Source organism: Peromyscus eremicus, chromosome 9 (assembly GCF_949786415.1).
Source record: "Peromyscus eremicus chromosome 9, PerEre_H2_v1, whole genome shotgun sequence".
Lineage (NCBI taxonomy): Eukaryota > Metazoa > Chordata > Mammalia > Rodentia > Cricetidae > Peromyscus > Peromyscus eremicus.
Window position 1 is genome coordinate 46,203,415 of NC_081425.1, and position 23,879 is coordinate 46,227,293.

The 23,879-nt window shown below is 42.9% G+C and overlaps 1 protein-coding gene across 1 annotated transcript; it reads left to right on the forward strand.

Moving 5' to 3' along the window:
- The first annotated feature begins 45 nt into the window (after nt 1-45).
- Gpalpp1 (GPALPP motifs containing 1) lies at nt 46-22,898 on the forward strand. The gene is made up of 8 exons (XM_059273312.1): nt 46-240; nt 5,049-5,181; nt 6,185-6,283; nt 9,454-9,559; nt 14,749-14,877; nt 15,351-15,515; nt 17,377-17,475; nt 22,557-22,898. The coding sequence occupies exons 1-8, from the start codon at nt 153-155 to the stop codon at nt 22,773-22,775; spliced, it is 1,038 nt and encodes a 345-aa protein (XP_059129295.1). The 5' UTR covers nt 46-152; the 3' UTR covers nt 22,776-22,898.
- Nucleotides 22,899-23,879: the final 981 nt, after the last annotated feature.

A 23,879-nucleotide genomic window follows, 5' to 3' on the forward strand; every position in this document is an offset into this window, starting at 1 on the left:
CACTTCCGCTACGGCCGTCGGACCTATGAGCCTATCGCGGGCGTGACGTCATCAGACGAAGCCGGAAAAAACTTCCGGCCTTGCCTGCAAAGCTTGGTCTGCCGTCGGGACAGAGTTTAACTTGGACGCTGAGCGACTGTGTGTCGCAGCGAATGGCTAGGGACCTGATCGGGCCGGCACTGCCGCCAGGCTTCAAGAAGCACGCGACAGCTGAGGACGAGGAGCGGGACCTGAGCCCAGGTAAGCCGCAGGGGGCTCCTGCACTCGCGGGAAGGGCTGGCGAGCACGGCGGAGTGGGCGCGGTCAGCTCAGAGTTGCAAGCTGGGCACGAAGGGATGTTTGGGGCCTGATCATTATTAAAAAGACGATACAGTCCCAACTGGCGATTAATATGAGCCGGATTGTGCTATGAACCGGATTGTGCTAACTGACCAATCTTCGTCCGGTCGTCTATTTAACTCTTCCATCAACTGTCTAAGAAAAGATCATGGTACGTATGTTACAAATGGTGACAGCGACTGGAGAATCGGTGCCTAGGTCACACAGCTAGTCAGGGATGAAGCCCAAATTAGATCCTCGTAGCTATATTCCTTCCGAGTTAGAAGACCCTTACCGAAGATCCTATGCTTCTCTGGTCCCTGGCCAGACCCCCTGGCCTCTCATCCTATCATTGCATCTTTCACACGCAGCCCAGTGCCCACACAGTCCAAGTTTATGCTTCCTCAACGATAGGCTTCTTTGGCTGCTCTGGTTGTACGTATATGCCTGACAACTCCAACACATCCTTCCAATCCCAGCTTAAGTGTCACGACTTCCTCGGAGTTTTTCTCTGCCCAATCACACTAACATTTAACACTCTGTTCGAATAACTTGTTGACATGTCAGTCTCCACCATTTCACTATGTCTTGTATCCTTACCATGCAATAGGCACGTCCTATTGCACACATCAACGCCTCTCATTCTTTCGTGCTTTTCTGTCTTTAATGTTCATTCCAGTTGGTAGGCTGGGAATGACTATAGCTGGGAAAGAACAAAACTGAAAAAATATTGTAACTATTTCTAAATCTTATTTTCCTTTTCTGGCTATCCATAGGTAGCCAGAGTCTTCCTTCCAGATGTTAGTTCTAGTGTAGCCATTTTTAAAAAATTTTTATATTGCCAGGTAGTGGTGGTGCACGCCTTTAAACCCAGCACTTGGGAGGCAGAGACAAGTGGATATCTGAGTTCTAGGCCAGAATGGTCTACAGAGCAAGTTCCAGGACAGCCAGGACTACACAGAGAAACCCTGTCTCAAACATTTTTCTTTCATTCTTTGTTTTATCAAGAAGTATTAATTAAGGTTAAAGAAGTGTGAGTGAAGTATATTGGGTAAATCCCTGGCAATTTATTTACACATTTTACTGGTAGCAGACATTTGAGTAGATTCTGGCTTTTTAACTCTTACAAAGAGTGCCACTGTGCAGTGTGTGTGTGTGTGTGTGTGTGTGTGTGTGTGTGTGTGTGTATCCTGTGTTATATCTCAGTTTCAGAGTCCTACTAATTTACCAAAGTCCTCAGCAAGTATGGGATCTGATTCTTCCCTGTTCTCCCTAATCATATTTTTCTGTCTTTTTAATCTAGTGTTTTGATACAGTATTCTATGATGTTTTAATTTTCATTTCCTTGTGAGAAATGAAATTAACCACTTTTCTTATTTTTTAATCACTTTTTCATTATGCTATAATAGTCTTTTGCTCATTTTCTATTGAATTATTTGTCTCATACAAAGCCTTAGGTTTCATTATTTATATTTATGTGTCTGTGTATGGGTGTGTTCTTGTGAATACAGGTGCCTGAGGAGGCTAGAGGTTGTGGGGTCCCTTGAAACTGGAGTTGCAGGCGATTGTGAGCCTCCTGATAGGGGTGCTGAGAACCAAACTTTGGGGCTCTGCAGTGTGCACTGTTAACTACTGGCTGGCCTCATTATGGCATTTTTTAAACAAAATTTGTTTTTTTGTTGATTCTTCTCCCTATCCCCCTCACACCTCTTACATCCTTCACCCTTCACCTATAACTTCCTTTTGCAAGTGTTACGTCTCTGGAGGGAAAGGTACCCTGACTTTCAGAAGTCAGGCATACCTACAGCTATGAAGGGAAATAACCTGGATACCTACAGCTGTGAGGAGAACGGTATCCTGACTTGTTGGGAAGTCAGACTATGCCTGAAGCTGGGTTCCGGTGGGGAATGGTCTCCCCACAGGGTGTGGCAATCCTGCTCCCCTCCAAGAGAGAGCCATTACAACTGAGCTCTGCTCCACTCCCTAAGGGAGTTTCTGTTGCTTCTCTGCTTTGCTCTGCAAAGAGAGTTTCCCAGCAGAGATTCCGCTCTGCTCCAGCGAAAGAAGGTCTCCACCCAAGACTCTTTCAAGAAATTTATTTGGGAGGGAGGACTCCAGGAGAGTGGCGGCCTCAGGCAGGGTGGAGAAGGGCAGCCGCCAGCTGAATGGGCACAGGGCTTACGTAGGGCTTCTTCGGGACAGAGTTTTTCCAGGGAGAAGATTTTCAGAGTGGGAATTGGTCAGATTTCAATCCCCTCATCTTGGACAGGCTCAGATTGGCTAGATTCCGTGCTCAGAGATTGGTTGGTTATGTGCTCAGTTGGTCAAGGGCAGAGTGTGTTTCTTTGGCTCTGGTTTCAGGGCCAGGGTGTTTTCACTGGCTCTGGTTTCGGGGTCACGGTGGGTTTTCTTGGCTGGCCCTTTTACCCTATACCTTTCCCTTTTTATGTCTCATGTGTGTCCTCCATTTCTCAACACCACCACTTTTAACCCCCTTGTGGTCTCCTTTCTAGTTTCATAGCTTATATCCATACACACCCCATTTATAGATGTACATGTGAACATTATAAACCAGACTGCTCCTATCAGAGAGAACATGCTATATTTGCCTCTCTGAAATGGTTACCTCACTATAGAATATTTTCTGGTTATTTCCATTTTCCTGCAACTTTCATGATTTCATTTTTCTTTATTTCATTTTATTCTCAGCTGAATAAAATCCTATTGTGTATTTCATACCATATTTCTGTTATCCATTTATCTGTTGATGGACATTTAGGCTAACTCCACTTCCTCCATATTGTGAGTAGAGCATCAGTAAACATGGATATGCAAGTGTTGCTGTACTGGCTGGAAGTCTTTTTTTGTCAGCATGTCACAAGCTTTTGGTCATGGTGTTTCATCACAGCAGTAACTGTAACCAAGACACTAGCTTTTTCTTTCATGTTCTCATAAAATATTAATCGGATCTACTACATTAGGCATTTTTAAGCATACTTTTAAGTGGCTTTAGTTATAGTCAAACTGTTTATGTAACCCCTACCACCATTGATCTCTAAAACTCTTCATCTCACAAACTGAAATCTGTTGAACAAAAATCCCCATCCCTTCCTGCCCACAGCTTCTAGTAATTGCCATTCTGTGTTATGAATGTGTAGCTCTAAGTACCTCCTGTGAGTAGAGTCAGACAGTAGGGGTTTCTGTAACTTTCTGTTGTGCTTATCACAATGTCCTTAAGGTTCATCTGTATAGCATTCTTCAGTATTTCCTTCTGGTGAGGATTCCTGGCCTCCAGGTTTAAACCTCGTCAGCCTCATTTTACAGGGCAACAAAGTAACGCAGGCAGCTTAGCTAACTAACACAATTCATATAGTTAAAAACAAAAAACAAACAACAAAACCAATTCATATAGTTAGTAAGTGGCAAAGTACAGATTCAAAGCCGAAGAGGCCAACTCCAAAGTGTAGCTGGAGAGTTTTCTCTCTGGGTCACCAAGCCCCAGCAGTCTGACAGCCCACTTATAAAATAAACACACAGATGCTTATATTATTTAAACTGTTTGGCTTAATGGCTCAGGCTTCTAGCTATCTAGTTCTTATATCTTAAATTAATCCATTTCTATAAATCTATACCTTGCCATGTGGCTCGTGGCTTACCAGCATCTTCACATGCTGCTTGTCATGGCGGTGGCTGGCTGTGTCTCCCCCGTCTTCCTGTTCTCTTAATTTTCCTCTCTGTTAGTCCCACCTATACTTCCTGCCTGTCCACTGGCCAATCAGTGTTTTATTTATTGACCAATCAGAGCACATACAGACCATCCCACAGCACCAAAGCCTGCAACCTTGCCTGCCTTTGTGTTAGACACACTGGCCTCTTTAGCCTGGAGCATCAGCTTATTCTCTCTATGGAGAATGTACAGCTTGTTCTCTTCTGCTGACTCTTTCTCTGTCTAGAGCAGTGTTCTCAACCTTCCTAATGCTGTGTGGCCCCTTACTACAGTTCCTCATGTTGTGGTGACCCCCAACCATAACATTATTTTCATTGCTACTTCATGACTGTAATTTTGCTACTGTTAGGAATTGTGATGTAAATGTCTGATATACAGAATATCTGATATGTGACCCCCCCCCCAAAGGGGTTGCAACCTACTGGTTAACTGCTGGTCTAGCTGGGCAGTGGTGGTGGTGCACACCTTTAATCCCAGCACTCGGGAGGCAGAGGCAGGCAGATCTTTGTGAGTTTGAGGCCAGCCAGAGCTACAGAGTGAGTTCCAGGAAAGGCTCAAAGCTACACAGAGAAACCCTGTCTCGAAAAACAAAAACAGAAAAACAAACAAACAAAAAAAACAAAAAAAAAAACAAAAAAAAAAACCCTGCTGGTCTAGAATGTTCTTTTGGATTGCTGTATGACCATTGTTGTCTCATCACTTAAGTCTACCCAAATGCCTTGTCAGAGTGGCCTTCTATGACCACTGTCTTCCAAATTGTCCCTCCACACAGACATGTTTTTACTGTTTCAATAGCAACATTTTACCTGAACTGATCTGATCCTTTCATGTTTGTTTCTCTAGGAGTATTTACTCTGTCACTGGTGGGTGGATGGGTTGGTAGGTAGATAGTCAGAAGATTAAAGTCCGTAGTAAATGCTAGCCAACTGTGGCTATGAAAAGAAAATGTCAGCCAGGAGGACTCATTAAAAGAGTTGTAACATATCCAACCAACACTGTCCAGTTGCAGGGCCCGCTCTGCCCCCTAATTACAGAAGCAGCAGTTCGGACTCCTCAGACAGCAATGAGGACAGCAGTTCCTTGTCTGAAGAAGGAGATCAAGAGTCTGAGGAAGATGACAGTGGTCCCACTGCCAGGTCAGTCACTAAATCTGCAGTGGAGCAAGCCTCACGCCTCTCCTGAGTTGGCTGGAACCGATCTGTGTCTGCGTTTGTGCCGCATGGGGAAAATGTCTTCTCATATGGCATGTCACATACTCCACATCTTCTATAAAGGAGATTGCTCTAATTGGGCGTGATGGTACCCACCTTGAATCCCAGCACTCCAGAGGCTGAGCCAGGTGGTCTGTGTAAGTTGAAGGCCAGCCAGGGCTACGTAGTGAGACCCTATCTCCAAAAAAATAAAAATCAGCTTATTCTAGTAATGTGTAGATATAGAGATACCTAAAGTGAATGGATGAATTAATAAATTACTAAGATTTGCGTGTATGGTGCTAGGCAATCAAACCTATGGCCTTGAGCAGGCTAAGCAAGCTCTCTGCCACTGAGCTACATACTCAGCCCAATAAGGTTTACTATATAGAAACAGTTTTTCCTTAACATATTATTGAAATAACTAAATATTGTAAGTAAGCCCATAGAATTTCTTTTTAAAATTGATAAACAGTGAATGTTCTGTTTAAATACATGATTCCCTTCTAATACAGCTTTACCGGCCATGGGTCAGGTAGGTAAGCTGAACCATTGTTTTTTACAGGTTCATAAGATTTTGATGCCCTTTTAAGATTAGGAGACAGAAAAAGGCAACTTCCAGTGCTTTTGAGAAGGAGAATAGAAGCTGAACTATGCATTTCACTCAAAAGGGCTGAAAAGACCCTGAGATTTTTTTCACTTAGTGTAATCTTGAATTTTTCACAAGGTACAGAATACTGATCTAGTCCTGAAAAATAATAACTGAAGATAAATTCCAGGAAAAGATTACGAACTATTGCAATACATATTTTTTTAATTTGGCTGGGTTGATTTATTGTTTCAAGTTTAGATATCTACTTAAAGTTAATGTTTTCTTTCACAATTAAAGCTTTTCTTTTTGTAAAAGTTTAATGTATGTTTAACTTAAGTTATGCTACTGTGTTTCCAGAAAACAGAGGCGACATCAAGATAGAGATGACGACGATGATGGGTTTTTTGGACCAGCCCTTCCTCCTGGATTTAAGAAGCAGGATGACTCTCCTCCAAGGTGATAATGTATAATGCGTCAGCCAATTTTTTTCAAGTTTATAATACTTTATAATTTGAGACTGACTCATGATAGCCATACTTTTAGTTTGGAATGAGTAAGTTTATTAAGTATGTAGCAAGTGAAAATAGAAGACTGAAACAGCAGATAGAGAGTAGAACATCAGCAGAGAGACACACAACATCCAGCAGTAATGCCTGGAGGAACACTGGGGAAAACGTCAGCTAGAGCCCGGGCAGAATGTCTCCTCCTGGGTAAGACTCCCAGTCAGCCATTCCCACCCCAGGCACTGTACAGCATGGTAAACAACAGCAGAGTCTTCTGCTTAGGGAAAGTGCTGAAGCTGTGTTCTAGAGCAATGTTTCTACCCAACCGATTTACTCTCCTTCTGGACTCACAGTCGGGGAGGGGGGTGTTTTCTGTTCTCCTTTCCCTGTCTCACAGGGTGGGGGAAAAGCCTGTCCCTGGACAAGGGACTTTGGAGGACACTATAAGACAAACATGCTTGGGTCTGAAATGGGGCCCACCTCCAGAACCCTTCTCAGGGAGCTCAAACAGCACGTGACAATTTATAATATAATGCATGTTACGTACGTGCCAGTGTGTAAGAGCACATAGAGGAGATGCCTGTTTCTTTTTATATTCAGAGCTGAGAATCTCATGTGCCAATTCCTAATTTCCATGTAACTCTGTTTCTTTTAAGTATAGCAAGACTACCCAGTCTGCTGCCATTTTATATAATCCCCAAACAAACAATACTTTCCACATCTTTAAAGGGGAATGCAACTGATATAGGTGCATGGATGTGGCTCCAGAGGCCTAAAAGTTAGGACCTTCTGCTAGCCTTTTGTAGATAAGTTACTGGCCCTGGGGTAGCGCATTCCTTCCAGAAGAGCTCATTGTAGATGGACCATCTCACCTGAAAGTCTGCAATCCAAAATGCTTCCAAATCCCAGACCTTTGTGCAGCCAGCATGACACCACAAGTCTGCTGGTCAGTATCCACAACCTTGTTCTATGCATGTGATTATCACCAAGCGTATCATATACAGTTGCTCAGGCTCTTTGCAGAAGGTGTGTATGAAACACAAATGAATTTGCACGTTTAGACTTGAGACCCTTTCCCCAGGGTTTCTTATTGTGCATATGTAAAGAGTTCAGAGTCTGAAATTTGCAATGCTCACGGTCCAAGATTTTGGATAAGCTGAACCCAACTTGTACTTAGTCTATGGTAGTTTCTCTCTTGAAAGTTGCATCTTGGTGCTTTGTCTAGACGTTTGCGCATATACGATGATTTCTGATCTTGTGGGGTTTTTATGAGGTTGCCGTGTGTGTGAACGTGTCTCTGTATCTAGATGTGTTTCTTGTGCTTTCTATTTGGCTTGTTTTTTCTGCTTGTTTGTTATGTCCTCTTCTGGTTTGTTTGTTTTATTTTATTTTTAGATACCTGTTTGTTTTCTAATGGGAGAGAGAATGAAAAGGTGTAGATTTGGGTGGGGAGGTGGGGAGGATATGAGAGGAGTCGGGGGAGGGGGAACCATAATCAAAATATATTATATGGGAAAAAAATCTTTTCAATTTTAAAAAAAGAAAATAGCATTTTCGACAATAAAACCCATGTGTGAAATAAATAGTAGCATATTTTGGAGTTAAAAGCCTCTGATACAACTGTAGAATGCCATAGCTATATTATATTTACTATATTTAAAATTTTTATTACATTTTATTTGGGAGGGGGACACACTTAACCCCACCGCACATGTGGAGGTCACAGGACAGCTTGTGGGAGTTGGTTCTCTCCTTCCATTCTCTGAGTCCAGGAATTGAACTCAGGCATCAAGAGCCTTTACCCACTGAGCCTTGTCCAATGTATTTACTATCTTCTAAGATTGTGCCACAGATTTTATCTCCACAAATTCTAAAGTCATAAAATTAATGTCTGTGTAGCTCTGGTAAGAATTATACTTAGAAAAAAAAGGCTCCCCTTGTAGCTTGTAAATGACAGCTAATTGGATCTTTCTGATAATTTGAAACTTTGCCCTTTTGTATACAAAACTATTGTACACAGAGAGGGTTAGGAAGCCAAGACAAGATTATGAAGGGATCAGAACAATTGACTCTCAATACGTTTTTCCTCTGCTGAGAAGCCTGTCAAGGAGGCTCTGAGGGCACAGGTACCACCTGGAAATCAGCTGACAACTGGAGTCGCATCTGAGCAGGTCGCATTGGCCAGGGAGAACCATGAGGAAAACATTGGATAAAGGATCTGAAAGTGTGAAATGAGAAGAAAGGAGTTTCCTGTGTCTTCTCACAAAAAGGCTTAGTATTGAGGCAATCTTTCTTGTATTGATGACAGTTCCCTGAGACAGGTTGTAATGCTACTCTGAAACTCATGAAATTTGACATTGAAGAGTCCAGGGCTCAGACTCCAGCTCAGCCCCTTGCTGGCTGTGTTGATCTTGGCTATTAATTTTTCCCAAAGTGCAGTGGCTTCCATGGACAAGGATTGTTGAAGGAACCACAGACATACACCAAGTGAAATGTGATTGGCACAGTAAGTTCCTTCTCCTTCATCCACGAGCCACAGTGGACTGGCTGCGTTCTTCTGCATCACTTCTGGATTGTTAGCAAGGACTGTGTAGGTTTGGACTGCTGTGGTGCATTACCACTGTCTGCAGGCAGCTGTTGTATGTACCTGCTGGAGATGTTCTTAAGGAACACACTTTCTGCTTAAGTAGCTCTGACTGTAATTACGAGGCCCAGTGGAATTTTCAGTAGATAGCAAAATCAAAACAGCAGAAGTCAAAGTGCAAGATGGCACATACCCTCGTGAATACAGTCGGGTCAAAAAGATTGACAGTGTTTACTTTTGTGTCTGGTTGATGACTCAGCAGGTAAAGGCACTTGTCCTGCAGCCTGAGAACTTGAGTTCAATCCCTGGTTCCACTGACCACCATATGCATACTGTGGCACACACATGCCCATAAATAAGTGAAATTTTCTTTTCTAAAAATGAAGTAGAAAACTATTAATACTAGTAAAAATAATGTTACAAAAAATTCTTATTTTCAACATTTGTTACTATCTGGCTTTCTTATCATTGTGAACTTTTATTCTGAAAACAGCTTTTTAAAGTCAAGAGAGAATGATAATGGTGTATTTTATTTTCAGGCCTCTTATAGGTCCTGCATTGCCACCCGGTTTTATTAAGTCTCCACAGAAAAGTGACAAAGGCAGAGAGGATTCAGGACAAGTGTCATCATTCTTCAACTCAGAGGTTTGGAAAGTTTTCATTTAAAAAATAAAATGTGCTGGGTGTTGGTGGTGCACACCTTTAATCCCAGCACTTGGGAGGCAGAGCCAGCAGATCTCTGTGAGTTCCAGGCCAGCCTGGTCTGCAGAGTGAGATCCAGGAAAGGCACCAAAGCTACACAGAGAAACCCTGTCTCGAAAACCAAAGGAAAAAGTATAACAAACTCAGAACTTGAAAGATGTCTGTAATCATGTGGCTCACATGAGATATGAAACTCCAAATATGAGTCTTTTAACACATTGTCAGAACACCCAGGGACGAAATAAAAGCTGTTCTTACACCTGATAACTTAGCAAAACAAGGTTGTCAGGGGTTATGGTTTATACTCCTGTCTTTGAAGGGCGGTATTTTTGTTACTTTTCACTTCCTGTCTTAAGAAGTTTCCCTCCAAGACAGAAGGTTTTAACTTTGGAGGGAAACTGCTGCACAAGGAAGATCCTCTGCCTAGGGAATGGTGCCGCCCACGATGTGTGACACCTATACCTCAGTTAACATGCTCTAGATAACCTGCACACACACAAACACACACACACACACACACACACACACACACACACACACACACACACACACAGACATGCCCACAGGCCAACTTGATTTTGCCACCTCTTCACTGAGGCTCTTCCCAGGTGATTCTACATTATGTCAAGGTGTCATGGCAATCAAAGCTAACCATCACAGTAGTCTACACTGCATTCTAAAAATCAGGGAAGTGTGTTTGATAAGAGGGCTAGAAGTAAGGTTAATATGAGATTGGTTAATTTAACAACACCATCTCCAGTTTTCCATCTTTCTGCTCTGTCTTCTTAGGGATGCTAATCCCCTTCAGCTGAATGATTTCCTTATATCTCTTATGTCTGTCAAAATCTTCATATTTACATGCAGTTCCCAATGTCCAGACACTGAACATGAATGGATGCTTTCACCTCTGATGGAAGAAGGGAGAACTTTCCAGAAGGTTTTGTGTAGGCTCTCTTCATGTTTATTTAATCAAAATTGTATTAGATTGCCGGGCAGCGGTGGCGCACGCCTTTAATCCCAGCACTCGGGAGGCAGAGCCAGGTGGATCTCTGTGAGTTCGAGGCCAGCCTGGGCTACCAAGTGAATTCCAGGAGAGGCGCAAAGCTACACAGAGAAATCCTGTCTCGAAAAACCAAAAAAAAAAAAAAAAATTGTATTAGATGCCCATGCGTAAGTCTGTCAAGTTAGTGCTAATGAGACCAAAGTGAATGGCTTTGAATTATCCAAGTTTCTCCCCCAGAACTTAGAAAAAGGCCAATTTCATGATTCCAAAGAGGGCAAATGATGTAGGTTCTTCTAACAGTAGAGTAATTATTGGTAGAAACTATTACCACCACAGCCACCCCAGAAAAAAGAAAGAGAATGCCAGGGCTTAGAAAGCTTAAACAGCATGTCTGCAATCACAGGGCAGGGATTGTGCCAATGCCCTAGCATGGGGCGTAATTTCTGTTGTGATTGTAAGGAAGGTTGCTATCACAGATACTGGAGCTCAGTGGACGTCCCCAGAGGAGTTCCAGGTTCTTGTGTCCCCAGACAAGGAGCTGAGCAGTGACACAGTTTGCTAAGAGAAGACACACTGCCATCCAGGAGGACAGCCAGTGTCTCTGTGGGTGGATCTGCTGTGCAGAAGTGGGTGCAGACTCTGTGTCTCATGTTGCAGACTCTGGCTTATACCCTTCATCTTAAACCTTCCCCAGGAGCATGAGTCAGGTGCACCTACAGACACTTTGGAGTGTTCTGTTCCTGTGTCACTGTCCAGATTTAATTGGATAGGGAGGTGTTTAGTCTTCCTCTTTGCCAACGGATTTCTTTCATACCCTGATCTTGCCACCTTTGCCCAGGGCTCTGCAGGCCTCACTCTCTGCCCTGTTCTCCTGCCACGAGCTAATAAACCTATGAAGACACTAAATAAGTCATCCAGGCTATGAAAATGCTGTCTTATCCCCAGTTGAGTTTGGGCTGTAGCTAGAGTTTTCCTGCCTGGCCCACAGTCAGGACAAATCTCTGTCACCTGCCAGTCCCACAGCCTCTCAGACCCGACCAAGTAAACACAGAGACTTATATTGGTTATAAACTGTATGGCCGTGGCAGGCTTCTTGCTAACTGTTCTTGCAGCTTAAATTAATCCATTTCCATTAATCTATACCTTGCCATGTGGCTCGTGGCTTACAGGCATCTTCACATGCTGTTTGTCATCATGGCGGCTGGCAGTGTCTCTCTGACTCAGCCTTCCACTTCCCAGCTTTATTCTCCTCCTTGTCCTGCCTATACTTCCTGCCTAGCCAATGGCCAATCAGTGTTTTATTTATTGACTAATCAGCAACACATTTGACATACCGACCATCCCACAGCATTGGGCCTATGATTCTGATTTTCAATTAAGTTGTTATTGCTGTTTACTTCTCTGATCCTCCATCCAGTTCATGTCTCTCAACATCATACATGGTCTTTGTTTCTAAAAATACCAAGCAAGATGTGATGAAATTTTACTTTCATGAAAACTATCTTATTAGCTAGATGTTAAAATAGTATTAGCATATCCTGTCATCAAACACTATGTTTTTATTTGTTCATTGAGTTTTTTTGTTTTTGTTGTTTTATTGAGGTTTTTTTTTCCCCCCATTGGGTTTTGTTTGTTTGTCTTTTAAGACAGGGTCTCTACATAGCCCTGACTATCCTGGAACTTACTGTGTAGACCAGGCTACCCTCAAACTCACAGAGATCCAACTGTCTCTGCCTCTGCCTCTCAAGTGCTGAGATTAAAGACATGTGCCACCATGCCTGGCCACAAACACTAATGGTTTTTAAAACTTTAAAAGTTTATCATAGGGTCTGGAGAAATAGCTCAGCAGTTAAGAGCATTTGCTGCTATTCCAGAGGACCCAGGTTCAGTTCCCAGTACCCACACTGGGTGTAGTAACTCCACCTCTAGGGGATCCAATACAATCTTCTGACCTCTTTGTGTATCCACATATATGTGGAGTATACATACAAAAAAACACACATACATATAAATAAAAACACATCTCTTTTCAAAGGCTCATCATGTATTTTATATTTGCTTACCTTATGCCACAAAGGTTTATGTCTAAGAAAATTACAGATACACTTAAGATGATGTTTGTTGGCCAGTGAGCTGGCTCAGTGTGGAAAAGTGCTTGGTGCACAAGCCAGGCAGCCTGAGTTCCATCCCTGAAAAGATGGAAAGAGAGAAATGGCTCATAGTGTTGTCCTCTGACCTCCACACACACTGGCACACGTGTACACACGCACACACACACACACACAGACACACACACACTGATATTTTTTTTTAATTTGGAGATGTTGTGACAGCACAGTTTAGGGGTAAGCTGTCAACACTTCAGGTTGAATCAGCAGCCGATGGATTCAAAAGAGATTGGAAAGGCTCTCGTGAGAGTGCAGAAAACACTGGTCCTGATAACACTGGTTACCAGGTTAGGTTAGGTACTAGATATAAAACGAGGTAAGCTATCTAGTCTTCTCAGTAGACTTAGTCAAAGATCCATTTCCTCAAGAAGAAAGGAAAAAGAATGTCATTTCACAGTTTATTGTAAGAAGCAGCTGTGGCGTGTGTGTGTGTGTGTGTGTGTGTGTGTGTGTGTGTGTGTGTTTCAGAGTAAGCCACAAGAGCATAAAAGGGATAAGATTATTTAATTGCACTTGTATGAGTTTAAAAAGAACAGCTCCAGATAGAAAGCTACTTTTGAGTGGTTAAAGGGGAAATGAAAGGGGTGTAAACAAACTCTTCATCCAGTGAGCTCAAAAAAAATAAAACAAGGTGTAGAAGCTGTCAGAACCAAAGGATAAGCATGTTGTTATTCATTGTAATAAATCTACTGAGGACGAGGACAAACTATAAGCCTTGGAATATTATAGCATCTATCCGGAGTCATATCTGGGAACCATCATCAATATGACTCAGAACAAGATACAGTTCCAACCCATCTCCATTCCTTTGTGTCAGCCGAAACACCTTCTACTGGAGGCCCCCAGTGGCCACACCAGGCGGGGATTCAGGGGGTGATTTTCACTGTCCTTCCTGACCTTCATAAGGATCTTTCCAGACTTGCGCTTAGTCCTGTAGCAGCCTGCCGTCAGGAGCCCCTCTGCCCACCCACCTGCATTCCCTGGGGACTCTGCCTCTTGGTGTGGGCCCCTGTCCCCCAGCTCTTTACCACAGCCTCTCTCAGCCTTTCCTCCTGGCCCATCTGTATTCGTTTCTGTCACTCATCAACCTACAGAAGCAATGTCTACCAGGGGCCCCACAGTCACCACATCTGCCTAGGATCCAGAAAGAGAAGAGCAACCAGAGAACAGAAAATCTACCCAACAAAGACAAGACCTGTTGTGGACACCAGGAAATACATCAAACATGGTTCCAGTGCCTACTCTTGGTACAAAACACAAACATGAACAGCCAAATAATATGCCTCCACCAGAAGCCAGTAACCCTATTGCAGTAGGCCCTAAAAAAAAAAAATCAATGTAACTGAACACTTAAGACAAGGCCCTTAAAATAGCAACTATGGATATGGTCGAGGACCTTGAAGAGGGTATGAATGAATGCCTCAATGAAGTGTGTAAAAATACAAACAGTTGAATGAAATATTGAAAACAATTCAAGTCATGAAATAGAATTTAACACAGAAATAGACTCTCTAAAGGAAACCCAAATGAAATAAAACTGGAAAAATTTAGGGTGTCAAACAAAAGCCTCAGAGGTAAGCCTCACCAGCGGAATACAAGACCTGGGAAAGAAAATCTCAGGTGTTGAAGACAAGGTCGAAGAAGTGGATAGCTCAGTCAAAGAAAGTTAAATCTAAAAAACAGGGAGCGGGGGACAAGAGGTATCCAGTTATCGGCACTATTTCGTTTCTTGTTTTCCAATGGCGTGGGAAGAGAAATGAGACTGTCCACATGCTCTGGAGCTGTCCTCTTCAAGAAACCCAAGGGAAAGCTCACTGTTCGGTGATGGGCTAGCAACAAATTGTTTGTTTGTTTTATTGTTTACGCATAATCCATTTCAGCTCAATTCCAAGTGGTTTAAGATCATTGTCTGTAACCTATGGGTCTCTTCTTAGATTAAAGACACTGTCTTGTTTTAAAAGGAAGCAGAGAGCAGTGACGAGGATATTGTTGGACCAATGCCTGCAAAAGGACCGGTTAACTACAGCGTAACAACAGAGTTTGAAAGAAGGGCCCAGCGAATGAAGGAGAAATTAACGAAAGGAGATGACGTAAGTTTTCAAAGTTGTTTTTACCGATGTATTTTATGTGTATGAGTGTTTTGCCTGTGTGTATGCATATGTACTACATGCGTGCCTGGTGTCTTAGAAAAGGGAGTCAGATCTCCTGGAACTTGAGTTACAAATGGTAGTGAGCTATCATGAGGTTGCTAAGAACTGAACCTGCATCCTCTACAGAAGCAGCAGGTGCTCTTAACATCAGAGTCAACTCTCTACCCCTAGAAAGTAGCATAGATTGTGTGCATATGTATATGGTTTTGTGTGTGTGTGTGGAGTTTTTGTCTTTTGTTTTGATACAGTCTCACTTTGTAGCCCTGGCTAGCCTAGAACTCCCTATGTAGCCAGGACAGGCCTCGAACACATACATAGAAACCTGCTTGCCTCTGTCTCCCCAGAGCTGGAACTGAAGGCGAGTACCGCCATGTGCAGACACTACTTTGTTTTCAACTTTATTTCTCATCCAGGATTCATCTAAACCAATTACAAGAGAGTCGTGGATGACTGAGCTTCCTCCAGAAATGAAAGACTTTGGTCTTGGGCCGAGAAGCTTTAAGAGAAGAGCTGATGACAAATCCGGAGACCGCTCCATCTGGACAGACACCCCAGCTGACCGCGAGAGGAAAGCTAAGGTAGCGGGATTTTCCTTTCCTTCTTGGTTTTTGTTCGTGTATTCTGTCTGGTTTGGCTTGAACTTGCAAAGACACAAGATGAAATTATTTAAAGGTAATGATGATGTAGGGTTTTGAGGACAACAGGACAGTTGTACATGACCCAAGGACTTGGGTTGGTGGCTCTGAGTTCATTGGCTCACACTAGTGAGGGTTGAAAACACCAGTACTGGTGGCATTATGCAAAGTGGAAGCAAGCTTTACTCAGGAGGATTACAGAGATGTGAGAAATGAAGGAAAAGGATGAAATGAAAGAAAATTGGAACTTTTGAGAGTGATAGGAGTTTCCAAGAACTTCCTTGTCTCAGGTTTTTATAGGTCTATGGCAAAGACTAGACAGGGGCTGAATAATTGCTATGAGGTTGGTTAGTTCTCTGGGCTATCATGAAGGTAATGGATAGCGCATGTGCTCTATGCATGTTTCCTGGTCCACCCAGAGAGATGTGCTGTTTATGTGGCTGCCCACCTAGCCAGGGATAGTCAAGCCTCGCTTTGTCCCTCTCTGACTTAGGCTTTATTAGCCGTTGACCTTGACTGTCACTGGTTGCTGTTTCTCACTCTGTCTTTGCAAGTGTTTCAGGTTGTACCAGGCCTTTTCTTTTGGGCCACCGACCAGCTCCCTAATCATGACACGGAGCTTCTTATTAGTTGTGAATGCTCATCCTTAGCTTAGGCTCGTTTCTTGCTAGTCCTTACAACTTAGCCTGTTTCTCTTCATCTGTGTTTTGCCTTGAGGCTTTTTACCTTTCTTTCCTTCTGCATTTTTACTTTTCTTTCCTTCTGTATTTTTACATTTCTTTCCTTCTGTATTTTTACCTTTCTTTCCTTCTGCATTTTTACCTTTCTTTACCTTCACTGCTTTTCGTGTCTGGCCGACAGCTGTCTGCTGGCCCCAGGAATGTCCCCCTCTTTCTCCCTCATTCTCTTCTTCTCCTCTAGATTCCTCCTATTTACTCTCTCTGCCCTACAGCCCTGCCTGTCCTTTTTCTCACTATTGGTCATTCAGCTTTTCTTTAGACCAATCAGGTGCCTTAGGCAGGCAAGGTGAAACAGCAACACATCTTTACATAATTAAACAAAGGCAGCAGGAACAAATGTAACACATCTTTGCCTAGTTAAAATAATATTCCACAACATCAGTCTCTGTTAATTATACCAAGTGCTGTCTGTTCTCACAGCCACCAAGAAGTACTGCAGAGTAATCTAAGGGTGTGTGTGTGTGTGTATGTGTGTGTGTGTGTGTGTGTGTGTGTGTGTGTGAGAGAGAGAGATGGAGTGTTGAGTTTATTTTGGTTCTGTTATGGTGCATTTTCTTTGACTTTGTGTCACACACCTTTGCTGTTCTTTTGTTCTTGCTTCTGTTAGTTCCAGTTTCTTGGATTTTTCTACATAGACACTCATGGCATCATGCTGACAGTGTCATTTTCTTTTTCTTCCTTCGTTCTTTCCCTTTTTTTTTTTTTTTTTTTTTGTCAGTGTGTACACCCTTTTTAGTTTTTCCTTTTACTGTTTTTGAAGTCAGACAGTGGAAGATTCCTTGTGGGTTACTTTCCCAAATTTTGTCATTATTAGTCCAAACTCATCCTGAGTTTCTTCCAGTTGGGTTACTGGGAGGGTTTGGTTTGGATCCCATTGTCCTCTTCTCAGGAAAATCACAGACTCCTGCACTAACTGGTCCCTTCTCAAGTGTGCAGCTATTTCTGACTGGGAGGAATTCAACCAGCCTGGCTTTAGTTCAGTTTCTTGTCATTTAATCTAAGTAAAAGTAATAGTATCTGTTTTTAATTCTATTTTAAATGATGTTATTATGTTCATTCTTCAGGAAATGCAAGAATCAAGGAAGTCATTCAGTAAGAAAGATGAAGAAAATATATTGTCAGGAAGGGATAAGAGACTGGCTGAACAAGTGTCCTCATACAACGTAAGTAAGAAAATAAAATACATAAGGACATCAGTAATCCCCTCTCCTCACTCTTTCTCTCGTTTCCACTTGGTTTTGTTTTGTGCTGGGATTTCACTACATAGCCAGGCTGCCCTCTGACTTTCACTTTGCTGGTCTCATCTTTTTCTGTCTTTTAGTTTTTGTTCTGTTTGGTTTTGGTTTTGGTTTTTCAAGGCAGGGTTTCTCTATGTTGCCCTGCCTGTCCTAGAACTTGTTCTGTAGACCAGGCTGGCCCTGAACTCACAGCAATCCACCTGCCTCTGCCTCTCAAGTGCTGGGATTAAAGGCATGCAGTACATCTCCTAACACCTAGCATAGTTCTATTGTTTCTCTCTCTCTCTCTCTCTCTCTCTCATATTTGAAATCATCTTTATTCTGATTCTAAACAAAAGGAATAGGGACGACAGTAACAAACATCACTGAATATCGTGATGTGCTATAGCATTCTTATCTTTGAAATTCAGGAAGGAAACAACTGAGTTCCAAACAGCTAGACATGCAAGTCCAAAACAGGGACGGTATGTTTTAACTGCGAAATTCACTCCCAAGCCCCTTCACCTCCCTCAGCATCTCAGTGAAGTACACGATCTGCTTAGCTAACTAAGGCGGCGCACACACTGTACCACTGACATCACAGACGGTTGCCTCACTAGTCCTATGATGCAGGGCTCCAGCTTCACGTTCTCACAGGTCCGCATCCTTACCAGGGAGGGCAGTTGTTTGAGCAACCTCTAGATCATGCTAAGCTGTGCAGTGCTGCCAGAGCCGGGTCCATGAGCGCCTCAGGTGGTGCAAGAGCAGGCGTGGCAGCAAACTCCAGTTAGGGTCTCCAGTGAGCTTTCTGACAAGCCGAGGAAAGGCTTTCCAAAGTTGGAATTACTTTTGGCAGAAATGTCATAGTGCTGACGAGTCTTACTATAGTGGGAGACAATAGATTTTGCCTCACGTTCCTGTGTTAATGTTCACTTTGTTGTCACACAGTGCAATGGGGATGTTTTCACACACACACACACACACACACACACACACACACACACACACACACACATCAGACCACTGTGCCAGTTAGGTACATTCTTATAACTCCTGACGTTACATCAAACATTCTAATGGCACGCTGGCTTTGTAGGAGCCGTCGCACAGGCCCCCAGACTTCTTCCGGCCGGCTTGTCCTACACCTTAAACTTGATGGGTCCTCTGTTGGTCTAGAACACAAGCGGGTGCAGCTCCACGGGCAGGGTGTCTGTATACTTCTTCTTGACCTCTCATCAAGTGGTCCATCAAAAGTGTCTTCTTCCCAGTGCCACTGTCAACCACCAGGATGAGCTTGAACCAGACCTGCAGCTCTCCCTGGTAGCCATCACGGCGGTCCGTTTCTCTCTTTTTACAACCTCCTTTTACTTGAAACACTTCTATGCTCCAGTCCTGAACAATACTTGACTCTGTGGTCTGTGAACATTTGTATAAGATCCTTCTGCATATTTGATATGTTGTTTTTAACTTTTAATTCTTATAAGTCTTAATCAAAAGTTTAATTCCTACCAGGTAGTGGTGGCACATGCTTTTAATCTCAGTGCTTGGGAGGCAGAGGCAGGTGGATCTCTGTGAGTTTGAGGTCAGCCTGGTCTACAGAGCGAGTTCCAGGCCAGCCAAGGCTACTGTAATAAGACCTTGTCTCAAAAATAAACTCAAAGTTTAATTACTAAGGGGCACTTTGATCAGAAAGCGAGAGCCTGTTCACTCATAGAGATCCTTAGTATATAACTTTCAAAATTATAAACGAATTTGGAAGTCTGGTGGGAGATTTGTAGGAGAAAAAACTTTAAAACACAATTCAATCTAAATTTATAAACTAAGGTCACTATTTATTTAATATTTTTTCATTTTTTGTTATAATCTCTCTTAACTCTCAAAAACTAGAGAGTGGTCTATCTCAAAGAACAAGTGTTAATTCCTGAAGCCACTGGCCCCCAAAAGGCCTTGGGTGTATAGGAAAATTACCTTTGTTCCAGATGTTTGAGTTAATGAAAATTGTGTAAGAACTGATTTCTTGGCCATGTGTTGACTGGAACCATAGTCAGTAAAGCACACATGAAACGTTTTTTGGAAACTACCCAGGCTTGGCCCATTTAAAACGTTCACATAAGGTTCAGGAGTCAAGTCCCAGTAGAGCTGGAAGAACTGTAGCCATTTAGACATGCTCTCTGCATTCAGACTAATCTAAATGGCATGCATAACTGGGAAACATAAAAATCCAAAGAGCAAATGAAAATATAAGTTGGAATATGTAGACCTAAAGAATAAACATAATTTGTTGAAACATGTGGGACACAAGTATGTAGCCAGAATGGGTTGTCTTAGGAAGAATGGCTTAAAATTCATTAGCTAGATCTTTCCAAGCCAGTATTTCTTATAACACCAGACACCTACAGTGTGACCCTGGAAACATGTAGAAACAAAGTAGAACATTGTTTCCAGTAGCCTCAAGAAGATGCAAACATATCAACAGAAGGTAATTCATAATAGCTATCACTATAACAGCATACGTTTCCATCAATGAGAGAAAGAAAACCCAGGGACATAAAATGAAATACTCAGCAACAAAATGTAACAAATTATAAGTGAGTGCAGCAGTGGGGTAAGTCAGTCATTACAGAATCTGGCACAGCAAGAAGCATCATCATTGGGTGGAGCTGGATGTACAGAGTGAGTGTTCTGTCCAGGGGTGGCTGTTGGAATAGGAGCGTTTACTAGCGTTTACTAGGGAGTAACACTCAGAGCTTCCTAGAGTGATGGAAATGGCCAAGATCCTGATGGGGATTTGAATTCAAAAACATCAGTGAATTTACACCTAATATCTGTGCATTCCATTGCATTTTTAGGAAAATAAATAAATATTGAGTCTGGCTAATGAATGTGTGCTGACATGTTTAGGGAGCATGTAATGATGTCTGCCATTTACTTTTAAATATACCCAAGAAATGAAATTGTGTGAAATTCTGATTACTATGAGATTTACTGTTCAAAGTAGTGATAATAGTCTTTTTTTATTTATTTTACATACCAACCACAGTGTCCCCTCCCTCCTCTCATCCCGTTCCCTCTACCTACCTCCCACCTCCCACCCCCCCATCCCCACCACCACCCCTCACCCCCACCCCATCCACTCCTCCTCCATCTCTAATCAGAAAGGGGCAGACCTCCCATGGGCATGAACAAAGCATGGCACATCAAGTTGAGGCAGAACCAAGTTCCTCCCCCCTGGATCAAGCTAGGCGAGGTTCCAGCATGGGGAACAGGTTCCCAAAAGCCAGCTCCAGAGTCTTAAGATGAAGCTACTGTGTAAGCTCTGCTTTTGATAAATTGAATACTCTTTAAAATAATGCCATGAAAAGACAAACTAGCCAACCAGAAACGAAGGAGTTTTCAAAAGCTGTGAAAAGGCCATCCTAGGGCCTGTGAGATAACTCAGTGGGTAATGGCGCCCGCCACCAAGCCTGATGACCTGAGTCTGATTCCTGGGACCCACGGGGTGGACAGAAGAGAAGCAACTCCCACTAGTTGTCCTCTGAGCTCCTCACACACAAAATAAATAATGTGAAAGCCGTAGTATTCAAGGCCAATTGCTCTCAATTTCATAAATGGTTAGAAAATGCAAGCACGTTTTTTGTTTTAGTGCTGGGAATTGAACCTAGGTCTTTGTATATGCTACACATACACACTCTACCACTGAGCTACACCCTAGCCCCCAAACAGTTGTGGTTTGTTTTTTTTGTTTTTGTTTTTGTTTTTTTCAAAGCAGAGGCTCACCACTGCATGGGTCTCAGGCTGACCTAGAACTCACATGTAGTCCAGGCTGACCTCAAACTCTGGATCCTCGCAGCACTGCTGGGATTGCTGGCTCACACCACTGCACCAGCCACCCTCAGCTTCACCTAGCGTTGCCTTACTTGGAGCTTCACTCACTTCTGTGCTTTCGTGTGTGTTCTTTGACATAGGCAGGGCCTTTAAGAGTTAGAGTTATAAACAAAATACATCCTTTCTGCCATTCCCCTGTTCACATGCTGAATATTTGGCACTACACTCTTACGGGAAATATGTACAATAGAAACCACCATTTGTAACTCCTGTTCCAGGATCTCCAATGCCCTCTTCTGGCCCCTGTGGACTCTTGCACACATGTAGTACACAGAAACTCATTCAGGATCACACGCATACACATGTATTCTTTTAATCTTTGTAAAAAGACTAAATGACAATCGTTGTGAATAGCCTTAAAAGGGCTCCTGCTTTACCTGGCCTTGGACACTGTTCTGTGCAGCACTGGGGATGTGCACATCCACCCAGCTTTGATCAGGCTGCTGATCTGCACTGTGATCATCTTCTATCCCTGCCTGGTCGCTCCATTCCAGCTAGTCTACTCAGAGGTCCACAGCAAATCCCTACTTTATTAAACCAATTGCCTTTGTACAACCTTGTCTGAAAATGGTATCTGGATAGACCTGAAAATGTGAACATCAGCCTAAGCTAAGAGGAGAAGGGGAGGGAGGGAGGTTGGAGTAAAGAGACAAGCAGAACAGTGGGCGAAGCAAACATCCCTTGGCTCTGGCCGTGCACCGTCTGCACAGGCCTAGAATCAGGTCGCTTCTGTGCTCTTTAGTTCACTTCTGTTTTGGCTTCTGCCAGTGCCTTCACCTCTTTCTACCTGAATGGCTTCAGGGACCAGGTCATCTGTGAAGTGGGAATTAAATTGCTCGTTCTTTCACACTCCTGTTCTTGGTTTATATTCCCATTAGGACTTAAGTAACCATAACGACTGTGCTACCTCGCTTTCCTGCTCTTTCACTGCGTATAGCTAATAGATGTCTTCGCTCCTTCTGGATCGTATTTCCCACAGCTGTGCGTTTTCTCCATGGATGCTGTCTTGGATCCAGAAACCCCCATCAGGGTTTGCAAACATCTCTCATTCACATGCGCTAGTCCAGTATGCTTCATGGTTGTAGACTGTCTGTGACCTACGTGAGCTAAGGTTTTTATTTCTGTTCTCCTGCTTTCCCTAGGAATCAAAAAGATCAGAGTCCCTCATGGACATTCACCATAAAAAGTTAAAGAGTAAGGCTGCTGAAGATAAAAACAAGCACCAAGAGAGAACGCCATTTGATCGTGATAAAGATCTCAAGGTTAATAGGTTTGATGAGGCTCAGAAGAAAGCCCTAATAAAGAAGTCCAGAGAACTAAATACCCGGTTTTCACATGGCAAAGGCAACATGTTTTTATAAGTGAGTGTACTTCAGTGAGGTACACTCGTACTGGTCAGTCTGACCCCCTCCCAGCACCCCTTTGTCTATAGTAATTATGTGCACAGTACTTCTCCTTTTGTAATAAAGTAAATTCAGAGTCTACATTTTTAGAAATTGTGACTGTTGAAAAGTTAGGGGTAAATGTGGTTAGCTGGAAAAACAGCTCTGTCTTCACAGTAGCCTGACAGGACATGGCTAATAGAAAAGCTTGGGTTCCGGTGAAGAGAAATGGTGCTTCCCAGAGTGTGACGTGCAACTTGATGGGTCGTGTGCTCCACTAGAGCGAAGAGAGAGGTTTGTTGGTATCTTTGTGTGTGTGTGTTTGTTCATTTGCTTGTTTGTTTTTCCAGACAGGTCTCACTGTGTAGTCTTGGCTGGCCTGGAACTCACTATGTATACCAGCAGGCTGGCCTCAAACTCACAGAGATCCACCTGCCTCTGCCTCCCAAGCACTGGGATTAAAGGCGAGCGCCAGCAGGCCCTGTTCATTGAACAAGATCACAATTAGAAAATAGTCATTGCTTCAGAAGGCCTCTCTAAGTTTTTACAGTGGGTGCACTGTTTATCCATGGTCCTGTCTGATGAAGGTTGTGGTGTCAATTAAGGAGCTGTGAGAGCGAGGATGCTTCCTGAGTTCCTCATGGTCTGTAGCGGTACGAAATGGACTCAATGGATTTTTTTTTCTTTTTTTTTTTTTTTTTTGTTTTTTCGAGACAGTGTTTCTCTGTGTAGCTTTGCGCCTTTCCTGGAATTCACTCTGTAGCCCAGGCTGGCCTCGAACTCACAGAGATCCGCCTGCCTCTGCCTCCCAACTGCTGGGATTAAAGGCGTGCACCACCACCACCCAGCTCAGGTGGGATTTTAAAGGACAATGTGAACTTTAAAATGTTTTCCAGCTTACTGAATTGTTACCTCAGAGGGAGTCCCCTATGTGATGTCTGTCTGTCCACCATTATTTGTTAGAGAATGATCGTTTAAAACATACAAATATTTGTCCTTTAAAGTAATATGGGAGCAGACAATCAATGTTTCTTATATAGAATAGAATATTTTAGGAGTTCTTGACTTTTCTTCATATAATTA